At 34.9% G+C, this 12,652-nt stretch overlaps 2 protein-coding genes across 2 annotated transcripts; both read left to right on the top strand.

The window, feature by feature from the left end:
- The first annotated feature begins 3,448 nt into the window (after positions 1–3,448).
- LOC111902044 (uncharacterized) lies at positions 3,449–8,033 on the top strand. Its single transcript, XM_052771674.1, has 5 exons — positions 3,449–3,689; positions 3,734–4,803; positions 4,861–5,259; positions 5,454–6,086; positions 6,207–8,033. The coding sequence occupies exons 1-5, from the start codon at positions 3,449–3,451 to the stop codon at positions 8,031–8,033; spliced, it is 4,170 nt and encodes a 1,389-aa protein (XP_052627634.1).
- Positions 8,030–9,323, top strand: LOC128134196 (uncharacterized). The gene is made up of 3 exons (XM_052771673.1): positions 8,030–8,893; positions 8,986–9,198; positions 9,291–9,323. The coding sequence occupies exons 1-3, from the start codon at positions 8,030–8,032 to the stop codon at positions 9,321–9,323; spliced, it is 1,110 nt and encodes a 369-aa protein (XP_052627633.1).
- The last annotated feature ends 3,329 nt before the right edge of the window (positions 9,324–12,652 follow it).

The following is a 12,652-nucleotide window of genomic DNA, read 5'->3' as shown; positions in this document are numbered from 1 at the left end:
ACCGTGGGAAGGCGCCGGCTTGATCTGTACACACGTAGGGGAATTCGATATAATTATGTGATCTTGGGATTTGTATGATACATATTGGAATTTAAAACTTGATGTTTTATGAAATTAAAAGAGAAATGCTTTTATAAATTGTGAAAAATAAATTTTAAAATTTTCGGTGTTACATCAAAACTCCTTAGAATGACCTGTAACCAGGCTGGAACTCTGTACTTAATGATTTTTGACACTCAGTAGAGTTGACTGACTGGGCTTATAAAATAAAAAATTTCGGGTTGTCACAGTCTGTCCGTATAGATCTATACACACAATGTCCGCTCTCCTTCCAGGAGACTCTGGTTACAAAGTGATACCACGGTGACGTGTCGTATCGGGAAATAGTATGTCTCATTCTAGTTATAGTATATTCCTTTGTATATATTGTGTAATGTATCTTTCAGTTATAAAGTATATAGAGTGTTCTCTTGAATAGTATATGGTACCCTTTGTATAGTATTTAGTATTCTCTTTGTATAGTATTTAGCATATATTAAATCATAATTATACTGACTCTGATAGTTACCCTGGCAATAGTGCTAATGAGTAGTAATCCTTAACTATACCTATTATAGTTAAACAGTAATGTTGGTTACATGCCTTTAATGCACAAAGGCACCAAGCTGAAATGAAGACTTTTATATCTAACACAAATATATATGATATATAACTAAGAATTCAACGACAGTCAGACTAATAACAAGATACCCTAAGCCCACAATCAAACAAGAACAGGAAGTAAGGTGAGCTATTAGTCCTAAGTCCTTCAAGTCTTACTTATACAAATATATTAGTGTAGATATGGTTTGAAGATAAAAGAAGTTTAAAAGGGTTTTAGAAATAGTTTTATAACAATTTAATATGAAATGAGTTTGATAAACATTTTGAAATAGTTTTGTTGGCAAAGCGGTTAAAAACACAGAAAATCCTTTTTGGTTGCAACTTATAAATCACATGTGATTGATATTGCAACTTGTTTAATTCAACTTGTATCCCCCCCAATAAAAGCATTTAAAAACATTTAAAAGGTTAATTAAGGGGTATGAACTCACCTGCAGTGAGTGAAGTGGATGGAAGTGCTGAGTAGGATGCTAGGTATCAAGTAAGAAATTAAACACACCCACGGATCCTATGTAACATTTAGTGATGCATAAATGTATATGATTAGTTATTTAATCACTAATTACGTAAGTAAATACACTCTAATGCATGAAAACAGTTTGTTTCAAATGCTAGGAGTGCTAGGGGTTGCTTCTAAGGAGTGTATGGCCTCACTATGGAGTTTACACTTCAAATGGTCACCCTAATATGAGTTTACGGTTGAGAGACCGTTTCCCCCATGAGTTTACGGCGTAAACTCATGGAAATGGTGAGTTTGTGTGTTTAAGGGTCTCTTGCATCACTAGGAAGGGTTCTAAGATCAAATCAAAGGCTTGAAAAGTGATTAGGGTTCAAAAGGGGTACTCCCTTGGAGTTTGCGGTCCTTGGACCACTCCTTGGGAGTTTACGGTCGTAAACACTAGGGTTTACGGCCGTAAACCCTTGGGCACACCATTTCTTTCGTGTTTTGTTGTCCTAGGCTCATGCATACAAGTTTCTAGTCCATTAAACATGCTAAGGAAGGAGTTAGAGGCACCAAAACACCTCTTTGGGGTGTTTACAGTTTTGAGAGATCCCCAAACCGTAAACACATGTTCTTGAGTGTTTTGGAGATTTAATCCTTGGATACTAAGCCAATAACTAGTTAGGGGAAGTATACTTACATATAGGAAGCTTGTAGAGGTGTTTTAGGACCCAAAAACACAAAAGTGTTCTTGAAGATTTGAAGATTACTTGAAGATCTATGTAGAAATCGGAATTTCATGGATGAGAAGATGTAGGAACACTAGATTAAGTGTTTTGGGTAAGAATCTAGGAAGAAAAACTTACATTTTTGGCGGATTTGGAAGGAGTGTGAGATGATACTTGAGAGAAAACCTTATGTTCTTGAGGTGGGGAGTGGAAAATGAGGACTAGAAGTGTAAACTCATGCTATATGCATGAGTCTTGGGGAAAGAGGGTGTTTACGGCCCAAACACCCTTGTTTGGCCGTAAACACCTAGCTAAGGTGTCGGGTTGTTCGGTTTGCCACACGTCGCTAATTACGTCACTTCTTTTTATTAAATCATTTGACGAAAAATAAAATAAAACACCAAACGGGTTTTAATCCGGCCAAAAATATACTGAAATGTTTTTGAATATTATTTGAAGAGTTTGACTGTGGAAATTATACAAATGAAAATTTTGGGTTGTCACATAATGCTCGTCACAACATTGCTTAAACTGCATAGACTTTAATTGTGGAACCCAAGTATTAAACAATGTTAATCAAAGATTTTTTAAATTGCATAGAGATCTATTGTGGAACTCGAGAATTAAACAATGCTCATCAAAACTTTGATAAATTGCAAAGACTACTTCTATTGTAGAACTCAAGAATTAAAAAATGCTCATCAATGCTTTGCTAAATTGCATAGACTTCCAATGTGAAAACAAAGAATGAAACAAGTCCTCTCTCTTCCCCTGATTCTCTCTATAGGTGGTGTGATTTAGTTTTTGGTTCATCGGTGCTGTTTTTCCGACGAATTTCTTTTTTCGGTGAAGCAATTTCTCTTCTGATTTTGTTGTCCTAATGGGTGCATCATCCAAAGCGGATCGATTGAAGGAAGTAAAAGTTAAACCTCCGGATAAAAGTGCTGCTGTCCGGTATGTTAGGACTGAAGTGAATGTGAATGAATTGGTTCCTCCTGGGGTCATTGATCAAACTTCAGCTACGATTTATAAAGCTCGTCGTAAGCCAAGTGTGTCTGGAGCAGTTGCGTCAGGGATTGGTAAAGCTGAATGGAAAATGGAGGGGAAAGCTTTCAGAGTGAAGAACAGAGTTCGGAAGTTGGTGGATGGGTTATCGCCGATGGATGCTGAGGATTATGACAATGAAGAAGGTTATGAAGAGGTATCGGGAGATGAATTGGAATCTGTATCAGCTTGGGATTCAGATTCTAACATTTCTATTCATGGATCTGAATGCAAAATGAAGGAATTGAAGTATGGATCTACTGGGGAGGTGAAAAATGATGGTGATCAAGTTGTATCTATCCCTTCAGGTAACACAGCTAATTTGATGAAAAGTTGGGATGGGTCGAAATTGAGTAATGATTTACAGGATACTAATTTGGAATTGAAGAATGTTACGAGTGAAATGATTAGGGTGAATCCTAACATTGAGGTGATTGATGTCAATAAACATGATATTTCTAAGTTGGTTGAAAGTTAAGTTGTGAAGTCTAGAGCTAATGGGGATAAGATTGTTATCAGTAATGAAGAATTTATTCCGGGGGTTGGCTTTCAATTTCTTAGTGATCTGAAGATGGAGAAGACTATGGGGAAGGATATAGACAGTGAGAAGAATCAGGAAATGGATGTTGACATGTCAAATTTGGAAAAGAAAGTTAAGGAGATAGAAAGTAATACTGATGATGATGGATCTACTGAAGAGGAAGAGGAAAATGATTCTAGTGAGGATGATACTAGTGTGGATAAGGAAATTGAGATAGAAGAAGAGGCTAATGATATGATTAATATGGAAGCTAGTTGCAAAGAGAAGTCAGGTCTGTTATTAATAGCATTAGTTTGCTTCCTTCTATTTTGGGAGATGCTAAGAATAGCAAAAAGGTTGAAGGTGGAATGCAGGGGAATTTGTTGAACTCTAATGCAGGTGTGCTAAAGGGTAATAGACATAAGGGTAAGATTAATGTTAGATTCATTCCAGGGGAAAATGATGAAGAGGATGGACCTGTTATTATTCCGATTGAGAATCTAAAGAATGCAAGTATTCCTTTTACTAATACTCTTTATGGATATATGATTGATAAGAAGTTGGCGTTTCCTGTGATTCAGAAAGAAGTTAGAAGGTTGTGGAAGAATGTGGGTCTGGAAGAGGTTTTCATGAATATCAAAGGATTTTTCTTCTTCAAGTTCAGTGATGAGCAGGGGATGTTGTCTATTTTGGAGGGCAGTCCTTGGTTAATGTTTAATAATATACCACTGTTTCTTCAAAGGTGGAGGCCAGGTTTGACATTAACTAAGAACAAGCATGATAAAATCCCGGTATGGATTAAAATCTTTGACTTGCCTTTGGAAGTATGGAGTGGTGAAAACTTATGTAGAATTGCTAGTAAGATAGGGATTCCTTTGGCTTTTGATTCATTTACGGAGGAAATGTGTTTGGAACATAAAGGAAGGAATGCTTATGCTAGAATTCTTGTTGAAATGGCAGCTGAGAAGGAATGGAGAAAGAAGATTGATATTTCTACATGGGATTTTGTTACAAACTCTGCTGTGATACAAAGTTTTGATGTTGAATATGCTTGGATTCCTTCTAGATGTAATCATTGTAAAGTTTATGGGCATATGGATAAAGTTTGTGCTGCTGCTATGAATGTTGAAAAAGAGGCTGGAAATGAGGATGTGAGAAATTTAAAAAACAATAAAGGGAAAGAAGTGGTTAATGGGGATGGATTCACAGAAGTCAAATATAAGAAGGTGATAGGTAGCAATAATGGTGAAGGCACTAGCAAGGCTCAGGAGGGTTATAACAAATTGAATAGTCTGAAGAATAATGGGAAGAATGGGAATTGGAGAAGGGGTAATTATTCAAATGGCAATGATGGGAACAGAGGTGGAAGTGGTAAAGGGCAAAATTGGAATTGGAATAATAAAGGAGTAAGTCATTAGAATTTAAGAAAGAACAGAAATTATGAAAAGTTTGCTAATGGGCAGGATTTGATTGGTAGTCAGGGGCTGAAGGAGAATAATATGCAGGAGTATATAATTAAAAAGGATAATAGGAGAGAGGAGGGCAATCATAGTCTTGTTAGTGTGACAAAAACAGGAGAAGGATTTAGTAATAAAAACAGTTTTGAATTTTTGGGAGAGATTGAAGAGGATGTTTTGGATAAAATGGAAGAGGATGCTAAAATAGAGAAGGTTGTCATTCATCAAATTGAAGATTGTGGTAGCGTTGATATGGGTTCTAATGAAAGTAAGAAGGATAAAATGATCTCATTAACTAAGGGAGAGGGGAAGACAAAAGAAAATGAAAGTAATGAAATAAAGAAAGACAGGAAGGTATCGGATAACAATAGCAGCAAGATGGGGAGTTCTCAGGCATTTGAGGAGGTAAATGCCAAAAATTCTAATATTTTCCAATGATGTCTATAGGTGCTTGGAATGTTAGGGGCTTAAATAAATCTGTCAAGCAGAAGGAGGTTATTGATGTTATTAGAAGTAATAATCTTGGTATTTGTGTTGTGGTTGAATCTCATGTCAAAGTTTTAAATCTTAAAAATATTTTTGTTAAGACTTTTGGACAGTGGGATTGGATTTCTAATAATAGAAGCTGTGAAGCTGGTACTAGAATAATAGTGGGGTGGAATCCTAGACTTTTTGATGTGATAATGCTTTCTCAATCCAAACAGGTTATCCATTGTTATGTTAAAGTTTGTAATTCTGATGTTGGCATGTATTTATCTTTTATATATGCTGCTTCGAATTATATTGAAAGAAGATTGCTATGGGATAATTTGAAGAAACATAGTTTGGTTGTTAAGAAGGAAGCATGGGGTTTATTAGGTGATTTTAATGTTGCTATAAAACCATCGGAATATTCTGAAGGCTGTTCTAGAACTCCTAAAGGAGTTGAAGATTTTGTTGATTGTTTAAGTTTTATTGAAGTGGAGGATTTGAAGTCTTATGGGTTTCAGTTTACATGGAATAAAACTCCTGCTGGGAATATGGGGCTATTGAAGAAGCTTGATAGAGTTATGGTCAATTTAAAATTTATTTCGGACCACCCTCTTGCCCATGCTGTTTTTAAGCCATATAGAAATTCGGATCATTGCCCTGCTATTTTAAATTTTCCTGGAGATAAAGTAAAATGGAAACCTTCTTTTAGATTTGCTAATTTTATTTCTGATAAGGAGGAGTTTCTTCCTTTGGTTAAAGAGGTTTGGGATAAGAATATTGATTGTTTTTTATGTTTAAAGTGACTCAAAAGTTGAAGATCCTCAAGAAACATTGCAGGGAGCTGTGTAATAAACATTGGGGTGTTGGGAAAAAGAATTCAGAAGTTAAGGAAGGAGTTGGAATGTAAACAACAAGAAATTGACAGTAATCCTTTTGATTGCAAGATTAGGGAAGAGCATGCTAATATTCTCTTTGAGTTTAATGTTGCTTGTAATGAGGAAGAAAAACTTCTTGCTCAGCGTGCTAAAATCAAATGGTTACAGGATGGGGACAACAATTCTAAGTTCTTTCATAGGATTGTTAAAAGCAGGGGAAACAATAATCGTATTCAGATGGTTCTAAATGAAGATGGTCAATGGGTGAGTGGGAAGGCTATGAAAGAAAAATTTGTATCTCACTTTAATAAATTCTTGGGCTGTAAGGATGATACTGATCTATCAGGATTAAGTGATGATTTTTTTCCTAAAAAACTGGACAGGAGGGTGGCTGTTAATATGATTAGAGTGGTTTCTGATGAAGAAATTAAATTGGCGATGTTTGATATAGATGACAATCGTGCCCCTAGACCTGATGGGTATTCTTCAAAAAATTTTAAAAGTACTTGGAGCATTGTTGGTCCAGAGGTATGCAAGGTTGTGAGAGAATTCTTTTGGACTGGAAAATTGCAGAAGGGGATCAATGCTACTAGAATAGTTTTGGTTCCTAAAATGGAGGTTCCGAGGAAAGTTTCTGATTTTAGACCTATAGCTTGCTGTAATACTTTTTATAAGTGTATCAGTAAGATTATAGTGAACAGGATTAGAAATTGTTTGGGCGATATTGTTAGTAATAATCAGTCAGCTTTCATTCCTGGAAGATCTATATTGGACAATATTCTTCTTGCTCAGGAGCTGATGGTGGGGTACAAAAAAAAGAGAGGAGCCCCTAAATGTACGATAAAGATTGATATACAAAAGGCTTATGATACGGTGGATTGGAGTTTTCTTAATAGAATTTTGCAGGGATTTGGGTTCCATCCAGTCATGGTTAAATGGATTATGGCTTGTGTTTCTTCCCCGTGGTTCATGCTTAATTTTAATGGTGAAGATCATGGGTATTTTGAAGGAAAGCGTGGGCTTAGGCATGGAGATCCTTTATCTCCTTACCTATTTACTATAGTTATGGAGGTATTCAATATTATTATGGGCAAGCTTATTGAAGATTCTCTGAATTTTAAGTTCCATAGTAAGTGTTTGGGCCTCAATATTTCCCATTTATGCTTTGCTGATGATCTGTTGGTTTTCGCTTATGGTAATGGGAATTCGGTTAGAATTATAAGAAATGCTCTTGATGAATTCAAAAAGGTTTCGGGGCTGAAGGTGAGTATGGAAAAAAGTCAGATTTATTTCAGTTGTGTTAAGCCTAATATGAGAAGGATTATTTTGGGTATTCCGCCTTTTGATGTTTGGAGATTTCCGTTTAAAAATTTGGGAGTTCCTATGTGTGTTACTAAGTTGTTTGATAGAGATTGTAAAAAGTTGATTGAAAAGATTAAGATGAGAATTTTCAACTGGAAATGTAAAACCTTATCGTTTGTTGGCAGATTACAACTCATTAACTCGGTCTTAACTTCTATTCATGTTTATTGGGCATCGATATTTAAAATTCCAATTGCTACTATTAATGAGATTGAAAAGATGTGCAGAAGTTTTTTATGGGCTAATGGTGAGATAGTCAAAGGGAAAGCTAAAGTTAAGTGGCAAGATATCTGCAAACCTAAGGAGTATGGCGGGCTTGGAATCAAGAATTTAAGGAGATGGAACGATGCTTTGCTTGCTAAACATGTTTGGAATGTGATCAATAACAAAAATTCCTTGTGGGTGCAGTGGGTGAAAACCAATTATATAGGAAGTAGGAATTTTTGGGATATTTTGCAGAAAAAAGTATGAATTGGACATGGAAGAGGTTTTTGGAAATAAGGAAAACTGTTAGGCCTCATGTTGTTGTGTGTGTGGGAAATGGAAGGAACACTGCTTTATGGCATGATTGGTGGCATCCAATTGGTATTCTTTGTACTATTATACCTAGAAGAGATTGGGTTAGTAATGGTCTTAGCGATTCTTCTTTAGTCTGTGACGTTCTTGATTTTGATACTTATTCATGGCCGGTTGAATGGGTTAATAAGTTTCCTGGATTGACTGATGCTCCCATGTTTTGTATTGATTCTAATATGAATGATGTTGTTGGATGGAGGGATAAGAAAGGTATTTGTAGAAAATTCTCATGTAAACAGGTGTGGAGTGATTTAAATAACTTTGGAGACATTGTTCCTTGGTTCGATATTGTTTGGTACAATAATTGCATTCCTCGCAATTCCTTTATTCTGTGGATGGCTGTCCTGAACAGATTAAAAACTCAGGATAGAGTTAGAGGCTGGGAAATGGCTGGTAAATTGCTGTGTCCTTTCTGTGAAATTGTTCCTGATTTGCATAACCATTTATTTTTTAATTGTGATTATACCTCTAGAATTTGGAGGTATTTCTGCATTAAGGTGGGATTAAATTTGAAAATGGTTGAATGGAATGATTTGATTTTAATGTTAAACAGAATGCTTAAATTGAAGACTGGTGAGAATTTGATCATTAAGTGTATGATTGCTAGCTGTGTTTGTCATATTTGGAGGGAGAGGAACTCTAGACTTTTTGGTTCTAGAAGAACTTCAGCTGAGGGGGTTATAGCTAGTATTGAGAATGAAATTCGTTTGAAGCTGATGGGATTAAGAAAAAGAGCTAATTTGATCAATAATAAAGTTTATGTGATCTGGGGTATTTCGGGAATTGAGAATATTAAATAATGGAGGTCATATTCTGGTTTATCTTTTTGGTGTGTGGTTGGTTTTAGTTTTGGGTTTGGCAGTGGTGGCAGATTAATAAGGAGGATGTTATTAATGGAATATGGTGGGGGTATTTTGGGAATAAAAACCTGCACAAAGGAATTGACGGAATATGTCACTGGTTGGAGAGGTTTCTCTCAAATCATGTGACTTGTACCTATGGGATTTTCTGTTTGGATATAACCTTAATGGAGATTACCCAAATAGAGAATCCTACACATGTGATTGATGTCATGTCTAGTATGAAACTTAATCTGACTCACTGGTGTTTTGTTGTTTTTTTCTTGTGTTTCATTTTGAGTTTGTGGTGCAGAAAGATGAAGCATTGGATGGAGGTGGGCAATAGCTATAGAGAGATAGTGGAATCCATGCTGAAGACTTTGAAGAAGATGGAGGAAAAGGATTGTGACAGGAGATTTGGGAAAAGTTGTTTTGAGGGGTTTTTTTGTTATTTCTATTTTGTGAGGGTTATTTGTGTAATCTTTTATTGGTTTTACCTAGTGTTATTTGTTATGTGGGTTATGGGTTTGAGGGATTTTTTCTTAAAGGATAGCTTAAGGACTGAGGGTTTTTTTAAGGGCCTTACCCCTTGCTTTGGTATTTTTATTAATTGGGGTTGTGGTTGGTACAAGGGGGTGAAGTTACCTTTTTCCCTCTTTTAATAAGTCTTTGGGCTACTTTTAAGGATTTTAGGGTTTTTTGGGGTTGTAAGTGGTTATTTCTTATTATTAGGAAGTGGTTTGGTAGTTGGTTATGGATAGGTTGGTTATATTTGTATTTAGTTTGAATTTTTGGTGTTTGTATTATTTTATTCTTTTTAATAAAGTTTGCTGAGCTTTGGCTCTTTCAAAAAAAAAAGAATGAAACAAGTCTCCTCAACGCTTTGCTAAATTGCATAGACTTTTATTGTGGAACTCAAGAATCAAACAATGCTCATCACAGCTTTGCTTAAATTGCATAGACTTCTATTGTGGAACTCAAGAATCAAACAATGCTCATCAAAGCTTTGCTTAAATTGCATATACTTCTATTGTGGAACTCAAGAATCAAACAATGCTCATCAAAGCTTTGCTTAAATTGCATATACTTCTATTGTGGAGCTCAAGAATTTGACGATGATCATCAAAGCTTTGCTAAATTGCATCAACCTCTAATGTGGAACTCAAGGATGAAACAATGGTCATCAATTCTTTGCTTAAATTGCATAGACTTCTATTGCGGAACTTAAGATTAAAACAATGCTCATCAAAGCTTTGCTAAATTGCGAATACTACTTTTATTGTGGAACTCTAGAATTAAACAATGCTCATCAAAGCTTTGCTAAATTGCATAGACTTCTAATTTGGAACTCAAGAATGAAACAATGCTCATCAAAGCTTTGCTAAAATTGCAGAGACTTTTATTATAGAAATAAGGAATTAAACAATGCTCATCAAAGCTTTGCTAAACTGCGAAGACTACTTATATTGTGGAACTCAAGAATTAAACAATGCTCATCAAAGCTTTTCTAAATTGCATAGAATTCTTATGTGGAACTCAAGATAGAAACAATGCTCATGAAAGCTTTGCTTAAATTGCATACACTTCTGTTGTGGAACTCAAGAATCAAACAATGCTCATCAAAGCCTTGCTAAATTGCGAAGACTACTTATATTGTGGAACTCAAAAATTAAACTATGCTCATCAATGCTTTGCTAAATTCCATAGACTTCTAATGTGGAAACCAAGAATAAAACAATGCTCATCAAAGCTTTGCTAAATTGCACAGACTTCTATTGTGTAACTCAAGCATCAAACAATGCTCATCAAAGCTTTGCTTAAATTGCATAGACTTCTATTGTGGAACTCAAGAATAAAACAATGCTCATCAAACGTTTTCTATATTACGAAGATTACTTCTATTGTGGAACTCTAGAATTAAACAATACTCATCAAAGCTTTGCTTATATTTCATAGAATTCTAATGTGGAACACAAGAATGAAACAATGCTCATCAAAGCATTGCTGAAATTGCATACACTTTTATTGTGGAACTCAAGAATTAAACAATTCTCATCCAAGCTTTGCTAAATTGCATAGACTTCTAATCAGGAACTCAAGAATGAAATAATGTTCATCAAAACTTTGCTTAAATTGCATAGACTTCTATTGTGGAACTCAAGAATTAAACGATGCTCATCAAAGCTTTGCTAAATGACATAAACTTCTAATGTGGAACTAAAGAATGAAACAATGCTCATCAAAGCTTGGCTAAATTGTATAGACTTCTACTGTGGAACTCAAGAATCAAATAATGCTCATCAAAGCATTGCTTAAAATGCATAGACTTCTATTATGGAACTCAAGAATCAAACAATGCTCATCATAGATTTGCTTAAATTGCATAGACTTTTCTATTGTGGAACTAAAGAATTAAATGATGGTCATCAAAGCTTTGTTAAATTGCATCAACTTCTAATGTGGAACTCCAGAACGAACCAGTGGTCATCAAAGCTTTGCTTAAATTGCATGGACTTTTTTGTGGAACTCAAGAATTAAACAATACTCATCAAAGGTTTGCTAAATTGCAAAGACTACTTCTATTGTGGAACTCTAGAATAAAACAATGATCATCAAAGCTTTGCTAAATTGCGTAGACTTCTAATGTGGAACTCAAGAATGAAACAATGCTCGTCAAAGCTTTGCTAAAATTGCAGAGACTTTTATTATGGAACTCAAGAATTAAACAATACTCATCAAAACTTTGCTAGATTGCGAAGACTACTTATATTGTGTTACTCAAGAATTAAACAATGCTCATCAAAGCATTGCTTAAACTACATAGACTTCAATTGTGGAACCCAAGTATTAAACAATGTTAATCAAAGATTTTTTTAATTTGCATAGAGATCTATTGTGGAACTCAAGAATTAAATAATACTCATGAAAGCTTTGATATATTTCAAAGACTAATTCTATTGTAGAACTCAAGAATTAAAAAATGCTCATCAAAGCTTTGCTAAATTGCATAGACTTCCAATGTGGAAACTAAGAATGAAACAATGCTCTTCAATGCATTGCTTAATTGCATAGACTTTTATTGTGGCACTCAAGAATCAAACAATGCTCATCAAAGCTTTGCTTAAATTGCATAGACTTCTATTGTGGAACTCAAGAATCAAATAATGCTCATCAAAGCTTTGCTTTAATTGCATAGACATCTATTGTGGAACTCAAGAATTAAACGATGCTCATCAAAGCTTTGCTAAATTGCATCAACTTCTAATGTGGAACTCAAGAATGAAACAATGGTCGTCAAAGCTTTGATTAATTGCATAGACTTCTATTGTGGAAATCAAGAATAAAGCAATTATCATCAAAGCTTTGCTAAATTGTGAAGACTACTTCTATTGTGGAACTCTACAATTAAACAATGTTCATCAAAGTTGTGCTAAATTGCGTAGACTTCTAATGTGGAATTCAAGAATGAAACAATGCTCATCAAAACTTTGCTAAAATTGCAGAGACTTTTATTTTGGAACTCAAAAATTAAATAATGCCAATCAAAGTTTTGCTAAATTCCGAAGACTACTTATATTGTGGAACTCAAAAATTAAACAATGCTCTCTAAATCTTTGCTAAATTGCATAGATTCTAATGTGGAACTCAAGAATGAAACAATGCTCATAAAAGCTT

Source organism: Lactuca sativa, chromosome 5, assembly GCF_002870075.4.
Source record: "Lactuca sativa cultivar Salinas chromosome 5, Lsat_Salinas_v11, whole genome shotgun sequence".
Taxonomy (NCBI): Eukaryota; Viridiplantae; Streptophyta; class Magnoliopsida; order Asterales; family Asteraceae; genus Lactuca; species Lactuca sativa.
Note: the sequence above shows the minus strand (reverse complement) of the source record. Positions and strands in the feature narration are given on the sequence as shown.

Excerpts from the sequence above, each read along its gene's own strand:
- LOC128134196 (XM_052771673.1), top strand. The coding sequence starts at position 8,030 with ATGAATTGGACATGGAAGAGGTTTTTGGAAATAAGGAAAACTGTTAGG. Across the intron at positions 8,894-8,985 it reads CTAATTTGATCAATAATAAA|TTTTGGGTTTGGCAGTGGTG; the intron begins GTTTATGTGATC and ends GGTTGGTTTTAG. Across the intron at positions 9,199-9,290 it reads AAATAGAGAATCCTACACAT|AAAGATGAAGCATTGGATGG; the intron begins GTGATTGATGTC and ends TTTGTGGTGCAG.
- LOC111902044 (XM_052771674.1), top strand. The coding sequence starts at position 3,449 with ATGGAGAAGACTATGGGGAAGGATATAGACAGTGAGAAGAATCAGGAA. Across the intron at positions 3,690-3,733 it reads TAGTTGCAAAGAGAAGTCAG|ATGCTAAGAATAGCAAAAAG; the intron begins GTCTGTTATTAA and ends CTATTTTGGGAG. Across the intron at positions 6,087-6,206 it reads TTCTTCCTTTGGTTAAAGAG|AAGTTAAGGAAGGAGTTGGA; the intron begins GTTTGGGATAAG and ends AAAAGAATTCAG.